Source organism: Lepisosteus oculatus, chromosome 7 (assembly GCF_040954835.1).
Source record: "Lepisosteus oculatus isolate fLepOcu1 chromosome 7, fLepOcu1.hap2, whole genome shotgun sequence".
Lineage (NCBI taxonomy): Eukaryota > Metazoa > Chordata > Actinopteri > Semionotiformes > Lepisosteidae > Lepisosteus > Lepisosteus oculatus.
The window spans coordinates 45,258,196-45,281,390 of record NC_090702.1 but is presented as its reverse complement, the minus strand read 5'-3'; the positions used below and the strand labels follow the sequence as shown (position 1 = coordinate 45,281,390).

The 23,195-nt window shown below is 37.2% G+C and overlaps 1 protein-coding gene across 2 annotated transcripts in view; it reads right to left on the bottom strand.

Annotated features, from left to right (window-relative positions):
• The window catches only part of met (MET proto-oncogene, receptor tyrosine kinase), a 45,719-nt gene that overhangs the window by 22,017 nt on the left and 507 nt on the right, over positions 1-23,195 (bottom strand). For both annotated transcript variants that reach the window (XM_006633331.3, XM_015352284.2), the window contains exons 2-4: positions 20,390-21,593; positions 4,856-5,047; positions 500-634 (exon numbers count right to left, since the gene is read on the bottom strand). In XM_006633331.3, coding sequence (XP_006633394.2) covers positions 500-634; positions 4,856-5,047; positions 20,390-21,586 — 1,524 coding nt within the window. In that variant the 5' untranslated portion in view covers positions 21,587-21,593. The remainder of the gene's footprint in view (positions 1-499; positions 635-4,855; positions 5,048-20,389; positions 21,594-23,195) is intronic.

The following is a 23,195-nucleotide window of genomic DNA, read 5'->3' as shown; positions in this document are numbered from 1 at the left end:
TACATCAGGCAAGGAGTTCGTAGTTTTTTGGAAAATACTTTGCCTTACAATGATCCTTATCTTAGACTACAAACCAGTGCGATCAACCTTCCAACCAACCTTTAATTGGTTTAATTATGTACAGAAATAAGTGGGATCAACTCTCAAACACTCAAGATTACAAGCATTCAGAGTGCTATATAGGTCTACTGATTAAATTTCCCTCTGAATCAGTAAACTTAAGTGAGGGGAATTCTGAAACCCTTCTTCAGGCAAAGGATTAGTGGTAATTGCTAAAATAATATAATAATAAATAATATAATAAAGTGTTCAAGAAGATTATTACAGAAACAGCTCAGTTGGGATGAAGACACAAGATACACACAAGTACTCCTGAACTAGTTCTAGGAAACACTGCTTTAATATAATACCTATTTTTACAACTAATTACCTTTTTGGAAGAATACTTTTAAAAGAAAATAATTTTAGAAATGTATCTAAGCTTATCCAAGCTATTCACCTTGTTTCCTGTGATCAACAATGAAAAGCCATCCGGTTTTTCAGCCGATACCACGGCCACTTCAGGAGAAACTGGCAAAGTGTCCAACTGGAAATTTACGTGAGGAGTTCTTTGTCCTGAACGGGAAATCACAACCTAAAAATACCAAAAATAAAACAGAAACAATTAAACTTGGTGTAATGTGCTAGTTAACGCTGAAGACTATATGAATCTTGAGTCCTTAAGCCTTCATGGGTTTGGATCTTTTCATGATTGTAGAAAGTGAATAAAACCGACAGATGTTTGTAAATTATACTTATTCTTTAATCGACAACAAAAAGACCAAAATCGACGACCGAAACTTTAAAATTACAAGTCAGCACTGGTTTCACAAGTTTCGCACAACTGAGAACTAGATAACAGTTGATTCTTTCTATTACTTTTGTGGTCTTCCCATGTAAGGTTAAAGCGGGATTTTCTTTGCCTCGAATTACAGTAGTTCCCAAATCCAATTCTGTAGAACAACACTGTTCTTTGGGGATGAAAAAGAGTTGGTTACAATTACACAAGGCTCAACATTCAGAAGCGAAGCAAAGCTGAGCCCAGTCAGTACTGGGACCTAAACCTCTTGGGATCTCAACCAGATTACTGCTGCAGTTGGTGTTGGTGGACCAGTAGGAGACACTCTTCAGTCCATCACACTGTAGCAAGGACAACTGTGCTTCAGATACATAGTCCTTTAACTGCGACACTAAACTGAGGTCCTGACTCCTTGGTCATTATAGAACCCATGGATGTAAAGGTTCACTAAGAGTGAGGATGGTTAACTTAAGCATCCTAGTTCAATTTCACTCGGCGCTCGCATAATCTGGCCACCTGAGAAACTGCCTGTTAATTCTAATTATTCATTTCTCCATCCGATAATCTACTGTACTGTGGGGGTGTCGGTGTGCATCACCCAGGTGAGTGCTTTACTACAGTGATGGATGGGAGTGTGTCATTTCATACATACACTGCAGGATGGGACGTAACATGCTTTGCGATTCTTCTGATGGGAATTGCTACATATATCCAGGCAATTGTAATTCCTAAGTATTCTACACTGTAAAGACAGAATTGGCTCTAAATGAACAAGTAATAGGTTTATTCCATGCTGAAAAGAGAAGAAAGAAAACACAACGTTTTGGCTGTGGAGCCTTCTTCGGGTATAAGTGGCTCTAAATGTTTTATTATTTTAATGTCAGTATATTTGGTTGGCCCTAGAAAAGGCAAGAATTAATGGTGTATATTTCATCACAGCAAAAAGTTCAAGGTTACACTCCATATAGGTGCCTTTAGAGTCTGAGCCTCTTACCAGGATAGGCACCAGCTACCCCATGACCCTGAATTGAATAAAGCAGTTAAAAAATAGATGCGTATGGATTAATTTTAGTGCAGAAGGTAAAATCAAATAAATGCCTCTTAAGTTTGTCCCTGAAAGGCCCATCTAAGACATACAGTTCACTATTAAATACTCAACATCATCTACACAATTTCTTATTACAGGTTAAAATTTTGGAATTTGTCCCCCTGTATGGAGAGTATACTTTTATTAGTTTGTGTTAGTGATATCAACTTGATATGTACAAGAATTGCAAGAGAGCATTTTTGATTTACTGTGGGCAGTGGTGTTTCACAATATAATTTCCAAACATGTTGAGAGATGTCTGAGCCTTATAGCCTTCTACGTTTTTCATGTAAGGTTTACTATTACTGTTTGCTGCAATGGTATACTTGAATCCTGCTGAGCTTGGCCGTTCTAAAAAATAGCCTCTTCAAAGCTGTAATAATAGAGGTCTTTGAAAAAAGTCTCATGTATTAACACGGTCAAGGTTGGTTACAATGCAGAAACCACTGAAGCATATAAGTGGTCAACCATCTTCTAAAGGAGAAAGCACTGTGCTCATCTCTCCACATTTTGCTCAGTAATTCACTGTTCTGTGTGATTTGACCCCAGACTGACAAAGAAAACACATCCTTGTCTCCTCTTGCTAATGTAAAAGAATGCCTGCATATTTCTACAATCGCATTTGCCAAAACAAAATCTGAGAAGGCCTCCAGGCAGAGATAAACTACATCATAAAAAAGCTATTGTGCCTGCAGGAATAATACCACTGGAATTCTGAATTCCATTTCAGTTGGCTTAACTTTATTGTATTTAAATAATTCCTCTGCTGTTGTATCTAAAATGTGAAAATGCATGAAATTAAGATTCAGTACAAAAGGGGAACAACGGATATACAACAAAGTGAACATTTCAGTGGAAAATACTTTAATTCTTGATAAAATAAAATTTTATTTTTAGTAACTGTAAATAAAGTATGTTTACCCCACAGCTTTTAGCATAATTGAAAACTATAGGTGTTGAGAATAATTCTTTCAAGCAGAGATGTTTGCTCCACATCTCCAGCTCCCAACTAGTACAAATGTGTCATTGTGAATGATCACACTGTGAATTGCACATCAAGTACTGTATTACACTTATTGTAACCTAAAAAAGACTCTTCTAAAGGAAAATATTTCCTTTGGCTGAATTGGCATCACACAAGAGAATTTCACAATCAGTCCTGTTCCAAATGCTTTTTTCTTTCTAACAAAAGGGAAATAAATCGCACTGTATCTGGACTCAAAACAGTTCCTAGCATTCTCACAATATTCAAGGTTAAATTCTCTCTCTCCAGTGGACAGCTCACTACTCTTCACAACAGCTGCAGCAGTTCAGCTTCCCAAAATCTGCCTGAAACAATGGGAAAACAGCAACAGCTGCTCATGTTCTGTAACATGCAATATGAAAACTTGTCATCGAAGTCTCACACTAACTATTAACACTGCATTAATTTTTAATTCCACTTCCTTGCAGCTGTTCCATTTTTGTGGTCGACAATTTTACTCGTTTCTGCTATTATTTATAAAATTTGGGTGAAAAGAACACTGAATTTGGAATACCTTTCCAAATGTGGACACACACGAAAATCAAAATTTGATCTTTATCTGTCTCCAAGATTTTTTCATTCTAAGGCAATGTATGGAGAAATACCTTCTGACAGAGAGGCCACTGTCAAATTTAACAGGCAAGAAATTTAAGCTACAGGGCAAACTAATAGAATTTTGTTTCTGTTACCTCTCATTATCTGAATTAAGAGGGCAAGCATAAATAATCAAGTATACTGAAATTCATTTTAGATGAATGTTGTTAAAAAAACATCCTGTGAGCTGGTCAAAGAGTCTACTGGGCAAACAGGAAGTACAAAGTTTTCTCAGCTTCACTTTGCACCTGTGTATGTTTATTCCTTCAAGAATCAAGGATTCTTACATGAATGAAAACCAACAATATCCTGTTAATTTACATATAACAATAAAAAGGGAAACTGCACATTCTCCTTGAGTGCTGGTTTTAAAAGGGTCTGGTTTGAAGTCTCTCATTAATCTAACCTAGTAGGGCTACTTTCATTATTGTTCCTTCAAAGCAATATGAACTACCAGTTTTATCTCTTGTGGAAAGTCTAATCTGATGACTTTTGTCATTATTTACTTTTATTTGTTTGTCAGACTCCTGAAAAACCAGTTCTAAACTGTTACAACATCATTTTCAGCTTCCTAAAGAGCCTGTACATATTGCTTCAAAGGGTATAACAGAAAGTCCTGAAAATTGTATTCACAGTATGCAGTTGTTCATTTTAGATCTACTGTTAGGATTTTCTTAGCTCTTTCTCCAGCAATGGTCAACAGTAAAACTAAAAAAAACCTTAACAAACTATTGGCAAACTTACACTAAAAAAGAAGGCAATTACTTTTTAAATAATCTGCCACACATCTTCCTGAATTCAGACCATATTCAATGGAAGGTCTTGTTACTGGTTTTAAGGCTCTAAGAAATCTGGCTCCATCATTCATCTCTGAACTCCTTCGTGTTTACACTCCCTCTCGTGGGCTCTGGTCAGATTAAGCTGGTCCTTTTAGTTCCTAGGACTAAATCTCAGACTTTTCGTGACCGGGATTCTTCTGTCGCAGCTCCGTTGTTATGGAATGCGCATCCTCTGACTGTACGAGAGACAGTTCTTAGACTGTAAGTTCTAGTTTTGTTTTTTTACTGTGCCTTTTTGTCTTTTTCTTTATCACCATATACAGTGTACTTGGGTTTCGATAAGGCACTTTAAAATTAAGATTATTATTATTATTTCTCAGAAATTATGTTTGTATAGTACAATGAAAAACAATTCAGTGGTATATGATATATGCATGAAGACGAGTTTGAAATTCTGAAATTTAAATGTATTGCTCAGTTTAAGAATTCATTTTGGGAGTTGAGGCAACAGTGAAACACCAATCTGGACTTACCTGAATAACTCGGCCCTCAGAAGTCCCCAGATTGGCTACGGTGAACTCCCCCCGGGTGAACACTGCGATGGAGGTCAGCAGGACGTTGCTGAACTGCCCGAAGAACAAGTCCAGGCGCTGCATGGTGGTTGTGACTTCCAGCTGGTACCCCTCTCCATGCTTCCCACACCCTGATGTGTCATCTGGCAAGCTCTACAAAAGAACACATGCCTTTATATTAAGGCTTAAGAGTCAAGCAGATCACTGTTTTTCAGAAGCACGCGGCATTACGCCATTTTCGAAATTTCCCATTACCTTCCTTGCTGTACAATATAACATTTCGTTGGGCTATTCATCTCTTAACACATAATCAGCCAGATAAGCAAATTTGGCTGAAAAAGACAGAAGTGGCAGTTTTGTAATGGCTGTGGGTAACGTGTGTCAAAAAAGGAATGTCACACTTCTTTTCAAAGTAGCTTGCACACTTATGTGACACATAAGGCTTATAGAAGAGGGGTTAGTTTTGAGCTCCAGTAAACAATAACCAGACAACAAAGAAACTGGACTCTTTGTGTATATTTTGTGCCCAAATGTAGCATTTTCTTCTTAACATTTCATGAAACGCTAATAAAATGAACCCAAATGACCACAAGAAGCAAAAAAAGGGAAAACAATTGGTACAGTCGATCAATTTCTAGGTTTTTGTCCCATGCCTTGACTCCCACCCATTAATTATTAATGAAGAAACAGAACATGGCATTGAACTGTGACTAAATATTTCAGTTAATGGTTAAAGAAACACTGTAAAAACAATATTCTTTCTTAGTTCTTACTACTTTCCTCTCATTACATGGAACATGTTGTTTCTTATATCTCTGGGGAGGTTTCTAAGGCAAACAAATTTCCGTGTTTTAGTGAATTGTTGCACAGTTTAGATTCTCACAAAGCCAAGCCTTCCTCTGAAATTAATAGAGGAAAATACATTAAGGAATCAGGATATATTACAATAGAATGAAAAACATTGTCATAATTTTCATAATTTCTGTTGAAAAGGGGAATCGCTACAATATGTGATCTAGTGCTAAATTGTGGCTGAACAAAACTACAGTATATGGTGAAAACACTGTTTTTCCAGTTTCTGACTTTAAAAACTTATTTGTGGCTATTGCATTAAAGTTTTAATACATGAGCATAACTATGAGTGTGCATTATAGTACTAAAACACTCTAAACTGCTCATTAAGGATACTGAATGAATCTAGGTACCATTTATATGACTTAGAAGTGTAATGTTACAGGACATCATGAATCATACAGTAAACGTGGGTGGACTTACAATCTTGAAATTGATTTAAAAATGTTTGCGCACTTTGTAACTGTAGATCAAATCACTTGCAGAGGAATAAGAAAAGTTATGAAAAGGAACAGAATAATTTCAATGCTCTATAATCTGATAATAAGAAGATATTAATCACAGCTGTGAAAAAAAATCAATAATATCTGGTCTACAGGTGCTTTTATGTACTGTAAGCTGGTATGTAGAACTTTAGTGTATTTTTTTACACTGCCAATCTGTTCTGTAAATATATTAATTGTTAACATTGATGAATTTCAGCATTTGTTACATTAATAACCAATTTTTGTTTTGGTTGGGTAATGGAGCTCTTAACGTTTGGAAAAAATATCTAAGTGAAGTCTAAGTGACAGACTGATCAGAGGATTAATAAAACAGATTCCTTACTGTTCAGTATGTATATCTGTTGTATACGATGCTGGATTTTTTACACTTTGTTTACTTTTATTTTACTGAAAAAGATTAGTTCAGAAGACTGTGCGGTCGCTCAGAACAGTTAGTATATTTTTCCAAAGGAAGCACAAGTTTATCTTCATACTCTTTAGACCTGTTTTAACAAGTCTTCTCCTGAATTGTATTCCATATCTTAGGGTATGCCAAAATTTGCCAGTTTGTTAATCATCGTGTCCCAGTTGTTAGAATGACATTAATCTGAAATAGCCCATTGTTCTGGCAACTGTTTTTAAATTCAATTTATAAAAGGACCCTTTTCAGACAGTAAGTTTTTCATGCATAAAAATTTAATAGATTTTTGAACTAATAAGAACAACACATGATTTACTAGTCATTCAGGGAAAGCAGATTCAGTTGAAGTCCACAGTTATACTTTTTACTATGGTCTGTCTAGGGATGTATGCTTATATGTTTGTATCTCACTTAAACTTTAAATGAGAATGAAAAAAATGACCACAATATTTCCTAAGAACACTGCAAAAGCAGCATACAAATTTCAAAAGATTTAGATAAGATTCAAAATACCTGGCAGGTTACTTCTAATGAAGACAAGTACAGGGTTTTATAAATACAAATGATATACAGTAGCTCTAAATACAAAATGGAAAAGGCTTCATATGAAAAAGACTTATGTGTTTAGGTTGACATCATTTTAGACAACAATGAGAAGCAATTAAAAAGTCTAACAATGCATTAGGATATATAGATAAGGTGCAGAATTTAAATCAAGGGCTGTTATCTTAAATAGTATAAAGCATTAGTAAGGCCTCATTAAGAATACTGAGTACAATGTTGGTCACCCCATTAAAGATATTGCTTCTCTAAGTTACTCCAAGACAAGAGCAATTAGATGCCTTTTGGAGCTTAAGGGAATGTCCAACACTAACTAATAAATAAAGAATCTTGCAAACAAAATCTGAAAAATATCACAATTATAAAAGCTTTGTGAGATGTACTTGATCCCAACCCAACAGGTGAACCCTGCAGAACAAAATATATCCAGATGTGTTTTTTTTACATTTTTTTCCTTTAACCCCAAACATGCACTGCTTTACTGACTCTGATTAAGTTTCATAGACATGCAAGCCTATAAGGTATCTAAACCGTACAATAATTTTGTTAATAGCAGTCTTTTGTTCACACTGTTTCAAAAGCATTAGATCAGCACTACTGGAATCAACATAAACATCTTATTTTCTTAGGTCGGATGCTGATCTGACAGATTGAACAGGTTTTGTAATTGCAGTGTGGTCCAGGTTTTAATACAGCAGCGTGACTTTCTTTCAGGAAGATCAAATGAATGGGGTGTATTAACTGTACGCACAGACCACTGAATGTTTTGCGGGGTTTGTGTTCAGTCTCTGAAACTCCCTTGTATGAAACAGAGTGTTCTTCCCCCACTACCAAACAGAACCCTTTGGTAAACTTGCAAGACTGGCTTGGTATTTATTTTGAGTTTCCCTTATCCTTAAGGCTATAATACTGTTCTTTAAAACAATCTCCTCCCTTTGTTCTGTCAAGACCTTTCGCAGAAAATTAAATAGAAAATATTTGCACTACCTTTAACGTCTACATAAATACTTTCCGTTTTGTTTTAGTTCAACAGCAAGCTCCACCATTCTAGGTAATCTGATCCCTGTGTACGAGAGTCCTACACATGTCTTTTTTGTCTGTAGACTTAAGGATTCCCATTTTGAAACTCCTTGTAAACCAAGTCCAAAAATACTTCCTGAATGCATTGCTTGATTTGTCAAGAACAGAAATGAGAATTAGCTCCAGCTTTGAATTTTCACATAAAAGACGCAGGATAAGACTAAAATAGCACGCAGCTAGAACGTGCACATTGTGCCCCAGTCTTGCACGGCTACAGTAGGATCAGTTCACAAGCCCACCTGGCTTGTGAATGGCACGTTATAATGAAATTTGATTCTTGAACTGCTCTTAGCAGGGGTCGTTTTATTTCATTATGAGGCAAGGGGTTATTACTGTGAAGGGAATTGGAGAACCTGACAATAATGCCAGATTAGAAGCTGCTAACTGTGCAGCTGGCTTGAGGCTGTACTCTGGCCTGCGACAGCCATAAGGGAGCAAACGGACAGGATACAGACTATTGGGGCTACAGCAAAAAAAAAGGAAAAGACTAGGAGAACAATATTACAGTTTTCTATGTTTTCTGAATTGCAGGAAAACTTTCAAAAATAATGGTAATGTGCTAACCCCCCCCCCCCCGCACAACTACCAAAGCACCTGCTGCAGAGAAAGAAGTCTAAACCCTGGAGCTTTTCTTTTCCCTTGCTCACACACACACAGTCCTCTCCACAGATAGGCTCTCCTGCTCAGGCAAACTTTGGTCCAGACCTGCGATTTGTTTAATCATTCACGTTAAGCACTTTCTGCCCAGGAATGGCCTGGATGAACACTGGGCTGTAAACTACCCTTTTTGTTATTTTGGACATTAAGTGTAAGAATCGCTGAGTACATATTTTTCCAAAGAAGAAAAATAAACCTTCGTGTTTCTTTTTTTAGTCTTTAAATAAGGTAGGGAGTTGCAAACAAAGAATGGAAATATTTCCCATGTGTTTCTGGAATTTTACTTTAAGACTGTGGGATGGATTTTTTATATTTATGTTTTTATTTAGGTTTAATTAGAAAGAAATATATAATTAATTATTTGTTAAGATCACTACTTAAGTTTTTTTTTCCATTTACCAGTGCTGTCCCAGTCTTCTATTCTGATTGCTAGCAAATCCTATTAACTCACAAAGACATAATGAGCACACTGTATCTTTCTCATGATTAATTTTTTCCCTCTAAATTAAAATATACTATTTATACCACCTTGAAAGTATATATACCACCTTAAAACATACCTTATTTTAAGGTGGTACCACCCTGGAGTCTGTGTTGGGTTGTGGGCTACAGTCACAGATGGCTATAGTGACAGTTGTTCCCCAAAACAAAGCAAATTAAGTCAGATTGATCCAGTTAATGCCCTGCTGCTTAAATGGACACTCTCCCATTTTCCAGATGTCATAAAGGATTAAATAAAAACATATTTAAATTGTAGAACAGACAATTGAGTAATCTTGTCTATAGACAACACTTTTGCAACTGCATTCTTGAACCAAACGATCTGCAATACCACAAACAAAATTCTCTGTGCTTAAAGGCTAAAACTCTCAGATAAAGACAGCTGGTGGAATTACTATTTCTGTTATTATTCTTTGCATTGGTTGAAAATAGCTGTACAAAAAAAGGGAGAAAAACAGCTAAGTATTCATTACTTGGCACAAAAATGTGCAAAAAAAAGTAAGAGAGACAGTTGGTAGGGATTAAAATTATATTTGGTATGACCTTAAATAAACTAGTAACAAAGGCCACTGTCTAACAAACTGCTGTATCTATACCAAGAAGGTAAGGGATATTCATAAAGTAAATTTACTTTTCAAGAAAATCTAGTTTCAGGGTTGATCGGGGCAAATCCAGCCCTCAGTTACTCTTACATTCTAATGGGCTAGGTGAAGAGTGTACCCTGGAGCACATGATTTTTCTGGGTAATTTCAGCATAACAGCCTGTTGTTACTCATAAGAAAATGCATATCCGTGCCAGAACATTAAAATGCAACTAAAATAGGCCAAAGGGCACAAATAGAAAAAGAAAAACAGCCATAGCCAGACACAAAGTGTTTTAAAAGAAAAATAAGCTAACACACTAAAAAAGAAAAACAAAACAGAAGTTGTTGTGGGTGAGGGAACAGAAAGCTTGAGAATCTGAGGGAAAGTAAAATATTTTTAGCTGTTAAATAATACCCATGGCACATTCAAAACCAGACTTCAATAAAGTAAGAAGTGGATGGAAAGGCCAAGAGTTTTTGCAAAGCTTTCTGACAGACAGGATTTCACAGCGTGAGGAATTTCAAGCTTGCAAGCTAATGCTATATCTAAAGGAGCTTGCTGCATAATACAGTATGCAGCCAAAAAGAGGCAAAGATGGCCTTAGAAACAAAACATATGCTCCCGACTGGGATGCTTGAACACTACATGGTAGTTTTAAGATTGTGGGAGGACGTAAACAGGTTATTCAGACGGCTGAGTGAGATTTAGCAGAGAACCACAGTCTACATCTTTAGACAGTTCATGTAAAGGTTTATGGAGTATGGATGTAAAGTTTAATATGGTTTTTGTAGCATGATTGCATGGGGTAGCAAGCTAAACTAGAGTGTGTTAATTCTAATTTAGCTGAAGCTGAGCTGACAAAGCTGACGAACGCAACTGCAAACCCACTTTTATGGGAAAAGTTACCGGTGCTTCTTTTGTTTAAAGGGTTACATACAGTAACATGAAATTTTCGTAAGCATCCTTTTTGAAGTTGTTGTCTTGTCTGTTTTCTAAAATCTTTAAAGACTGAAACACTTCCGTCAACACAACCTATACAAAATGAAATCTAAACTGGCAAACCAAAGAAAGTGTAAGACAAACTGTTTCTACACAAACCACACAAATGAGTCAAGAGCAAACTGAAGTCTACCCAGCTCTTAGGTTTCCTAAATAATATTTCATCTTAAATATGTGAAAACAATGTAAAAGTACAAACCCAATTAAGACACAATGTAGGGAGTGAAAAGACAATGTTTTCTTACTTAAAAAAGGAGATTTACTGGAATGTTTGCAAACGTAAGTTCAGCAAATGTTACATGGAAGAAGAACAGCTGATAACATACCATCTGATCCATTATAAGTCATACTGTAACGGTCTCAGCACACTCTAGCCAAGTGGCAGATAACTTCTTTTTTAAACTTTGAAGGCTATAAACAGATCACAGCAAAATCTTGTCAAAAGTTACACTTGTAGGTAACTGCAAGGGTAACTGTCACTTGTAGCCTTAACATCTGCATGAAAGGAATGCTTTTAACTTAAAAGATTTTTTTATTTATTTACGAGGAAGCTTTACATTAATCACTTTAGAAGAAGAACACCAGATAACATTTAGTGAGACAGTATATATTCCAGGGAAGACATTAAACTTTTCTTGGTAAAAAAAGAAGTCTTCACGGGGTTTAAGCAAATCAGCCAGGATGGCTGTTGACCAGATTGTCTTCAAGTACTTCAAAGCCAGGAAACTTCCTCTAAGGTAATATGCAAATGAACAAACCCACTGTAAAGGTTTCGTGACTTTGTTTCTCCCCTGAGTGTCAACACTGAGTAAATTTTTGTGCTTATATGACTGACTAACTCATTAATTACTTTTACTGTAGGTCTTTTTCAGTTGCCTGCTTTTTTTTTTTATATGATGCTCTTTCTGGAAATTCTTGTTTGAAAAACGGTAAACATGGTAAAAAAAAATATATTTCAGGCACCTCACGTACAGAACGCAGGACCAGAGCTATGGCTCCTTTGTCATAACCTGTTGTTCAGAAAGGAAGTGTGCTTCCTTATCGACAACAAGTGATAGTTGGCACAAGCTTACCCAATTGTGTTTTACATCATGTACAACTTCCACATCTCTTCAGCCTTACCAGGGTGTGCAAGGTATTTTACAGAATAAGAAGCTGGTCTTCTAAGATTCAGATAAGAACATAAGTCCACAAATGAAAGGAGGCTTTTTTACCCATGAAGCTCATTTGTTGCTAGCAGTAAAGCGACAATAGAAATGATGAAATTGGATTTGACAACATGGCTGGACAGCTTGTTTCAAGACTTGCACTATCCTAGTGCCCGCTGGTCTCAGTTTTAAAAGCTGTTCTTTTAATGTGTAGCAGGGACAGCACCAGGATACAGGACTTTCTATTTAATCCAGTCTTCCATCCATCCAGTACCAGAAAGCTATTTATTCCTAGTAGTCATGATGGTAACCTGCAGCATATTCCACAAACACAAGGCACAAGGCAGCACGATATTCACAGACTTTACACCCGTCAATCCCAGGGTACACACACAGACAAAGAGGGACAGTTTACAGAAATGCCCATTAACATAGCCAGTCTGTCTTTGGAAGATGGAAGGAAACATGAGCACCCAGTGAAAATCATTATGAACACAAGGGAACATGCAAACTTCACATAGAAGATGCTCCACTTCAAAGATCTGTGAAGTTGCAGCGCTCACTGCCACACCACCGTGCTTTAATGCCCCAGTTCCATACGGAGCAGAGCGGTGGCACTGTGGCTAAGGATGTGTGCCTGTGGCTGGAAGGTTGCCAGTTCAAATCCCGCGGCCGGCAGAGGAATCCTACTCCGTTGGGCCCCTGAGCAAGGCCCTTAACCCCAGCTGCTCCAGGGGCACTGTATAAATGGCTGACCCAAGCTTCTCTCCCTGTCTGTGTGTCTGAGGAGAGCAAGCTGGGGTATGGGAAAAAACAAATTCCTAATGCAATAAATTGTAAATGGCAAATAAAGTGATCTTATCTTAACCAAGACTTATTAAGATTATGACATTTTACCATCATCATACCATATCCACAGGGAGACTGCAGCAACATAAAAAAAATGTGTATTGTCACACTATACATTTTGTAATCACTGTCGCAATCAGGCAGAAAAAAACATTCACTGAAGGTTCAGAGAAACAAAAATCCGTGCCCAGCCTAGTTTAGTTTAATGTGGGGTTATGACTTTTTAGCACATCAATTACTGTGCATATGTAATGAAAGCCACAACAGAGCACCTAAAACTAACGTTAAATCCTATCCAAACAGTGAAATGAGAAACGCATCACTGTGATCTATCACACTTACAGCTCATTTACAGTAGCTGCTTCAAAGCTAATCATGCTCGTGTAAGCACCAGATAATCAAGAAAACAGGGCAGGTTACACCATTTAAATAAATCATACCTCTAGGGTTTTGACATAAGAAGAGTTAGCTTTTTAGGTGTTGCCCACCTTACTAGTTTACCTCATTTCTGTACACTGCTGCACAAACAGAGGAAAAATAAAAACTAAAACAGCCTTTCAGCTGGTAAAAGCTGCTGCTAGCTACACCTGCGGTACCTTAAAGTACAAACTTGCATGCAATTCTTGTTGAGACAAGGTGTACTGATGATAAAAACTGAATCATTAAGAATGAATCTGAGGCTAAGACTCTAAGGTGGTTACCTTATCATTGGCTTTAAGAGCTTCCTGATATGAAAACAGCAGTCTTTCCAGGTGAATCATTGTTTGGTAATCCAGAGTGCCTACAAAACTTTACTCTCTTTACTCTACAAAGCATTAAAAACCACAGCACTGCTGGAGCAGAATAAATCGGTGCTCACCAAGGTTGTTTTTGCAAAATGTGTTCTTGGTTGACCTAAATTGTTTTAACAAATGTTTATTGAAACCAAACAAAAACTATGTGAGCAAAGTAAATTTAGCTTTCCAAACAAAATCTATTTCTAATTATTCTTTGAAATAATGCAATGGAAAAACAACCGATTTTAGAACGTAAAAAGAAAAATAAATCAATTCATCAACTAAGTAAGCTATTTTGTCTCTACCACCACATAAACCATATTAATTTAACCATAATGTCGGCATAATTAAACTATCTGCCAATCAAAAAAGCCTTCTGTTGGAATTATATTACTCACTCAAATCAATCACGCTTTGGATTTAATTTAAAACCAATCAAGTTATGGTTTTTCTTAGAAATCAATTGTAATTTAATTAGTTATTTTGACCTTAAATGTGGTTCCTTGTTATTTTGAGAACCAAGTGTTTCTTACAGAAGGGCATGTTAGTTTGCTGGTAAGATTCCAACATTTGTGTCTTTGAAGCATGCAATTACGGTCCAAATCAAGGTATATTTCTGTCTATTTATTTTATTAGCTAATATCGCCAGACAGCAACATGGACTAACGATCGATAGTGCTTTAAGAGCTCCTTGAAATCTCCAATCTCCCCAACTGAAGTCTATTATGAAAACATTTCATTTGTCTTTCATTAGTAATCGGAATGAATTCAGCTTCACACTAATGAACACAACCCATTACTTAAACTATATTTAATTCGATTCCACCACATTTGACATTTGAAGACTTTACAAAAATCAGGAAAAAATGCCAGCTTCTAATTCAAGTTGAAATGTTAAGAGGGTTTATGTAGCCATTATTTATAAATGGCTAATAAAGTAAAGGATAAACATTCATAAAGATTCATCTTTAATGAGGTGCCATGAACTTGTATACACCCACTTAGCATATCCTGCTCGGGCTTGTCAATACCAGCTTTAAATCAAGTTGCACTGTGTACTTGACAAGAACAAACTGCAAAGGGTAAAACCAGCAAGAAACGGTTGCTGGCATTCAGTTAATACTTTTTCAAAGGCAACAACATAAGAATAGATCACCAAAAGCTTTTGTACTTAAAAGCATGCGTTTAAGTAGTGAGGATCAATACAATATTTCCTTATTATTTGAGCTGGTTTGGTATGAACAAGTGAATTCAATTTGTATCATAGAATATCTTAATGTGCTTTGTCTTTAAGGTCTCTTGAGAGTTTTTCTTGCAGGGTTGCAAGTTTTCATGTGCGCATAACATAGATCTCTTTCAGGGCAGAACTGAAACACTTTTTAAATATATTTGCAAAAGATAAGAACATAAGAGAGGACACAAAGGAGACCTTTTAGCCTGTCTAGTGTAGGCTGATTGGTGACTGGAAGCTAATGGACCTGAAACTCTCATACAGTAGTAAAACCCATGCAGATAAAATTGCAGCTCCTTTTAGTATTAGTCATGCTGGTGCATTTCCGAATGGTGAGGAATGTGCAGTATTACAGAACCTAGAAGGCAACAGTGTAGCAAGAAAGGGAGACCTTGATGCAAAACAATTAGTCCTATTGAGTTCTATAAGATGCTAGACAAAAAATAACTTCTCTAGAAGCTACTTGTAATGCTTGTGAAAGTCTTAAATACTGAAGGTCACTCTGAGCAAAAGCTGGAAAATTAAAATGTTTAATATGCAGTTACTGAAATTAGCCTGTCGGTGACCTTCTTCTCATTTATGGGCACAGTTGGAAACACATAAATTAAGTTCTTGTGAATTTGCATGTAAATTGTGATTAACCTGATTAAAAACAAGACTGGAATTCAGTCATTGGCTCTTCAAGTCATTGTGAAAAATGCTGAAAGGACAAAAAAACTTTCCCTTTCCATAGTTGTTTTCCAGCTGTTGGTGACCTGGCTGGCCTGTTTTGAAGTACACATCGACAGTATGCAGCATGTCTAACTGCTTTCCAGCTGCTGTAACTGAATCTTGTTGCCTTCTGAACTGGGGCCATTCAAAAAGTGTCATAAGACTGAGGCAAAATATGTCTTACATATTTTTGAAGTAAATGGTCCTGCGATATTATTCATCTTCTATCAAAAACACCAGCAATGTAAACATCCATGCAATTTTTTTCACATCAAGAAGCGCGACCTCATCTTCTGTAATCATGTTACCTCTACTCACTCTCTCTCACTCTCACTCTCGCTACATATATTCCCAAGTTCACCAGCTAAAGGAATTTTACACACCTTTGTTGCTCTACGCTGCTATTTGCACATATTCTGTACATTTACTTTTCTGCTTTCAACTCCACTGGTATTCTGTTAACAAAATCTAATTTCTCAGCTCTTTGTTAGACATTGAAAATTGGTCTTGTACCTACAAGACCTACAAGCTGCTGGTCTACTGCGGTCATCCCCCTATTAAAAGAAACCTGGTCCTAAAGTTCTTAATAAGTACAGACCTGTTTCCAATTTGCCATTTCTTGCAAAAAGTCAGAAACAAGTGGTTGCAACTCAATTGCATTTTCACCGAGTTAAGGCACGGGTATTTAACGACTTGGAGATGGGTTGTGAACCATTCAATATCTTCTTCTATTCTGACAATCATGGAAGTTTACTGGATGTTATGGAACATTATTTAGAGATTACTACTACAGTAGACTCGCAATTTAGCACTCGCAGATTAATGCGGTCTGCTCCATAAAATAAAAAGCACTGAAAAAATGCGTTATTCTCTGAAAACGTCATCAAGCATGCCTATGAGAGCTAGTTAGTGAGCCTATATAGTCCGGTTATTTACTTTTGATTATGGTTTTAAACTTATATTTAATATGTTAAATTACTGTAAGAGGTTATTAGGGTTTTTAAAGTGTTAGAGGGTACAATTTGACTACAGGTATGAGGAGATTTGACTTTACGTGCTTCTCAAAATGCCTAACTCCTGCAAAAGTTACGAGTCGACCATACTTCCCTCTGTTGGTTTAACTCCCATTGGCTAATAAAAGTCTGCTTGTAAATTTTGGCCATTTAAATCTGATGATCCTCTGGGTGTTCCACAGGGTTCTGTGCTGGTATCTCTGCCCCTTGGTCTGTTTACCCACCATCATAGTTTTCGATTTCACCAAGTTATGTAGATGACCCTCAGATTTACACTTGCCAACTCAACTACTACTACTACTACAACTACTACTGCCAGACTTTACAGTTGCCAGTATGATATTAAGATATTTATGCAATAGAGCATAAGATAATTTATCAAGATTGAAGTCCCATTTATTGGCTTTCAACAACACTTGCACAAAGCTGATGATTACAGTCTTGCTTACCACAGTGCTATAATTAAATATAACAAAACTATCTTTTTTCACATTTGAGTAACATTGTTAAATCCTTGCTCTTTGTAGTGTAGAAAATGTTGATACATGCCTTTACAGTTTCTTATTTTTGAGCTACTGAAACACTTTACTTACAGGGCTATTTACTAAAGTACCAAGTACATCCACAATTATCTGGCTTCTGAGCAACAAAACTTACTGTGCCTAAACACAGCTCCTATCCTGTGTAATTTGCGTGGCACAAAGTGAAATTCAGACAAGATTGAAAGGTTCCTGATTACATATACAGTAAAGCACTGACATCTAGCTCCAGGTTACTTTAAGGACTTTTGTAGGAGTACAGTCCAACCCTAACCATCAGATTTTGATTTTCTTATTCTACAGAAGATCAAAACCCACAAAATGGGTGACTGGGCCTGCTCCTGAGCAACTCTATAGGGTGGAACAACAAACATTTTGTAAAACACTCTTAAATGCTACTATTTTGCCACGGCTATTAATCTATAATTTAGTTTTACTCTTGGTTTTATTTAACCAATTTACTGTGTTTTATTCATTTGAGTTTTTAAAAAGCATTTTAAAATAAAATGGACTGTTTTAATCTCCTGCCTCACACAATATAATGTATAGCCCTTGAGTATGTATGATCTAGGCATGGTGATTAGCACTATCATATACATACTCAAAGGGCTATACATTATATTGTGTGAGGCAGGAGATTAAAACAGTACATTCATGCAAAACTGCACCGCTCTGCGGTTTTGGGTTCGACTCTGGAACGGCACAGTTTTGCATGAAGTCTGCATGATCTCTCCGTGTTCATGTGCTCCACTTTTCTCTCATTTCACATCTCAAGATTATAATTCCCATTCCCATCTCATCACATTCCACTACATTGCTAAAAAGGCAACATACTGTACCAGTAGTCATTAAATGTACACAGTTCGTTTTGCTTAGTCTGCTTTGCAGGGAGTGATAAATATTTTTGCTGTGGTAACACAAAATAAATTGCATCAATATTGTCACTTCAAGCTGCCGTTGAACGTTTCTTCACCTAGACACACCCACCCTGACAAAGTGTACATAAGGTGGAGCCGAACTGCAGTGATGCTTTCCAGCTGCACCTCAGCCAAATTAACCAGCTCAGTCTACAGCAATAGAAAAGAGGCACACTGACATTTAAAACTGTCTTGTTTTCAAGCAGTTAGGGCAGATTCTAAAGAGGGCATTTAGGGTTATCATGGAGACCTCCTCTATTCCATCTTAATTAAAAGAACGCCTAAGCAAAGACGTATGCCACCTGCATCACCTTTTCATCTTCCACGTCACGGTAGGAACATATGAACTGTTCATACTCAGCCGGCTGAGTATGCTCAACAGCTCAATAGACAATGGAACAGAGCACTCTGCTACTGTATGTTCCTATTTATCTATAGAATAAGATTTAGATCTTTTGGCTCAGACCCATCAAGTGCTCTTGGTAGAAGCATGTTTTACCAAGACATTCTTTAAATCCAGTCTTTTATAGAGTCATTCTGTTGGGTGGAAGTTGAAAGCCTCTGATAACATTAAACCTATGACTTGGTGTTTGAGGTTTGTTGGTCAAATTTTCTTTGTTTAATCCAGGCTTTTGTTTTACGGTTACACAGAGAGAGAACTACAGTTTGCCACCATTGGCCATATTGCTCTGTTCTTCTTAATACAGTTCAAAAGTACTTTTTTAAAAGGTCGTGTCTGGTCCTTTTGGGAAGAAAGAGAGCTACAGGACTAATCCTGGTTGTTTTCTCTCAGTATCACAGCACATCACCCGGTCATATACATTTTCAAACATAGTTGACTGGATTCATGGTCTTTTGCTAAAGGATTATGTAATTTCCCCAAAAATAACAAAAAGATGATTTGATTCATCTATTTCTATTTTAATTAAAAATTATTTCAAGAAGAATATTCAATATTCAAGAATATTCAAGAAGAATATTGGTTTGAGCTAAATAAAGTTGCAAATACATATTAAAACAACATAAACCTTAGCATAACAAAAAAAAAAAGTCAAACATTTTATCTTCTGTACTCGGTGGTTGCAGAACCCACTGCACAAACTCATTTTACACTTCAATCTATCACATTCTTGCTGACTACTGTAAATGATGACAAGTGATGGAGTAGCTTTCAGGGTCAGGAGAAGTACAGGCTACAATGCCACACCTAACAGTCACTGGTAACAAGAAAATAGCACAAGTAGATTTTAATTTCATAGCCACATTCACTATACATTGCAGTCATTTAAAAAATATAAGGAACAAGTAATAGGTTTATTCCATGCTGAAAAAAAGAAGAAAGAACACAACGTTTTGGCCGTGGAGCCTTCTTCAGGTGTTTCTTTGTCTTTCTGTCTTTCTTCTTTTTTCTGCATGGAATAAACCTATTACTTGTTCCTTTGCAGCCTACGCATGCTGACGCAGCTACCCACCTGATTTAAAAAATATGATGTTAATAAGCTTCTAGAATACCAACCATGATAAAGTAGACACACTGATATTGTAAATTGTGCTGACTGTTACTGCAAAATGTAAGACATTGGCAATATATTTTTTTTGTTAAAAATCTACTTTGATTAGCATTAATTAGAACCAATTTACATCTGTACTGTTCCTCATTAATAACACTGAGTGCAAAAATATTGCTCCCTCTATATCAAAAGGGGGTTAATTAAATAAAAAAAGAAGGAAGAAGAAAAGATCATTTGAGAAATTTAGAAGAAAAAAACACGGGGTCATCAGCAGTTAAATTCATGTTTGTATTGATCTGATGGTATAAAGATTGGCTGGATCAATAGTGATATATTGGAGAAACAAGAAAGACAGACGGCCCTATAAAGACCCCAGTGCAATGATTCATTGCTTCAGTATAGTGAAAGCCACACAGAGCACTTTAATAAGAAGGGGCAGCGCTAAAATCCACTGCGCTTCAGAATAGGCATTTGCTGTATTTACACTACCAAACAGGTATTAAAAGATATATATATATATCCTTTATGCTTTTCAATATACGATGGGAAACTGAACTATCCTAGATGTACAAACTATACACAAAACATTAACCAAAGCAGCAGGTTCCCTTGTTTCGAGTCACTGTTTCAAGTTTACCAAAGTATTACTCTCATCTTACCACATTGTAGCACTGCTTCTCGTGTGAGCCTTTGAAATGGTACAGTTGCTTGGTGTAGCATTTCCGAATCTCGGCATTGATGAATCTGTTAAGCACTTTAATGGGTACAGCACAGACGGCAGACTTGTTCGCCGGCTCGGGAGAATCCGGCTTGCTCCGGGCAAAGACCGCGAAGAGCACATCATCATCCATCGAGAGGCCCATCTCTTCCGCCAGTGCCTCTCCAGGCTTCGCGACGTAAGCAGCTTGCAGGACGTTGAAGGTTTCCGTCCTTGTTGATCTCTTCCTGCGCTTCTCCGTCAAGATGCACTCCAGAGGCATTTCCACGTACCGCCGTAGCTCGGTGTCCGAAGAGCATATTCTCACAATCCTCGTGTGAAAGGACTGGGAGCTGGCCGTCTCCTTCTGCACAGTCAGAAAGTAGGCATACGGGCCGCTCGTAAAGGCGTGGACATATTTAATGGGATAGCCGTCCCTCAGTTCTGGAATAATATCCATGTAGGACTGGTCCGAGAAAAAACTAAAACCGTCCTGCGTTTCCTTCATGCGCCTGACCGATATAGAGTGCTGCAAAGGTTGCCAGGGAAGAGAGGGGGTCGCCGTGTTTCCAACAAAGAAAATCACAATCCCATTGCTTTGAACGTTCAAGACCTGGGTTCCTGAGGGGCTCACTATGCAGTCGGGGCACCCGTGTTGGCCCCCATTGGTTTTGGGGGAAAACATGCACTGCACGTCCGAGTTTAGGTCGGGAAGATCATCCGCCAGTACATGGCGTTGACAAATGCCATTGCTGACCGTGCCACAGCTAAAGAGCTCGTCGTCGTAGTACGTTTCAACAAGCAAGGCTATGTTAATGTTATCTTTCAGTACACTTACAGTGGAATTGGCCTTATCTTTACAATCTCTGCACGGCTGACAGTCCTTGCTTTCCCGCACAGGTCCCGTCTTGTACTCGGAGAGCTTCTGCAGGTCTTCAGTCAACATATGAATTTTGTTCACAGCTCCGAGGTAGATGTGGCCCTTAAACACGACCAGGTTTTGTATGAAGGTGTCAGCCACAAAACTGGGGAGGTCGTACTTGACAGTCAGGTTTACCTCGGAGTTCCTCAGAACCTCCTCGCATTCTCCTTTGGTCTGCACCACCCGATCCCAGAAAATTAGAAAAATAAAAGCAGCTCTTGAAAGGTCAGTCTTCATTTTGCCTCTGTTGGGAATGGAAAAGAAAACAGGCGATAAACTCCAAACTAACACCATTAATGGTTAACTGAAAGCCGACTAACCTTGTAACAGGGTGATTCATGAAGGAAAAGCTTTCATTTTTATAATCCGATTAGCCTAGGCTCTTGCCTCAAACTGTTATACAAGCTCATGCTTCACATAATTTTAGATTTAACACGAGCTTATCCACAGCAAGGTATGCTAGTGGTTTACTTGTCCTATAAAGACAAAAAAAAACTACCGAGCACAACAGATTTTAGAAACCAATTCTTTCTCAGTCAAGACATTTTGAAATTAATTGCACAGCACAATTATTAATGAACAATACTCACTCAATCACATAAACATTGCCATTTCTAAGTGACACATGATGTCTATTATATTTCTACACAAAGAATCTGTTTGATCTTTAAACAGAACATTACAGCATCACAGAAAAGTGAAGACATCAGCAGTCCTGTTTTTTGTATTATTTTCAGTTATGGGTATTTGAATAAGTGGCATGGTTAAGAACCTGCTAGAGACAACAATCAGTGTATCTTAAGAATCTGCTTGCGTTAACCAAGCAACATGTCTGTGGTTCTGCTCAGCTGCTGCTATTTGTACCACAGTAGAGTGACTCACCAGCGACACTGCTCTCTCTAGTGTACAACCACAAACCTATGTTTAGAAGCCATCCTTAGGGAGAAACGGAGAAAACTCAATTAATAACAGAAGCCTGAGAATCTCCTGAAATGATTATTGTTAGCCTGGAGAAAAGCCCCACTGTACCTTTTTACAAATCTGGAACCGAGTTCAGACATTATAAAGTGAATGGTAACTTAATAATTTCTGTGCCAAACTGGGATTTACCAGATTCTCAGGCCTGTCACCAAACAGGACTACAAAAACAAAGGTCACTTCCACCATTCTGAAAATTCTAAAAAATGTCCAAAACCATGCTTTGTTGTATATTTAAAACTAGGTTTTCAATGTGTTTGGTTTGCCAGTTACAGTAGCTCAGTTATTACATTCACAGTTAGCTCTCAACATTAAAGAATATTCTTGAATCCTGTAAATTCTTTCTAAGTCAACAATATTCTTTAGAGAAAAAAGGGAAAAGGTGAATATTTACCACCCGTCTAAGTACTAATAATAACCTTTATTTCATATACTGTATATATTTATTGTAAATAATTCTCTTAGCGCTGTAGCCACAATTTATTACAATTAAAAAAACTATTACAATCTTATGGCAGGAGAACAGAAAAGGTTAGTTAATAATGTAACGGACAGTTCAGCCTGCTTTATAGTTTATGACCTATTAATACATTTGAAGAACGGGTATCTTTAGTAGTTTATATTTAATACACCTGCCCCCGGAACAGCTTCCTTTAACTGTTCCTACACAAGACCGAAAAATAAAAATAACCCGATCAAAACAGGAACTCCGATTGGACTCACTGAAACCTACAGCAATTAAAATGTGGAAAGTGGGGAAGGTGACTCATTAAGTGCAATGGCTGGCTGGCACTAGAGGCATTCTTTTGTGTTATATGTAACCTCAGTACAGTAAGAGAAAAGTAACCTTTTTAAAACAAACCCAAAA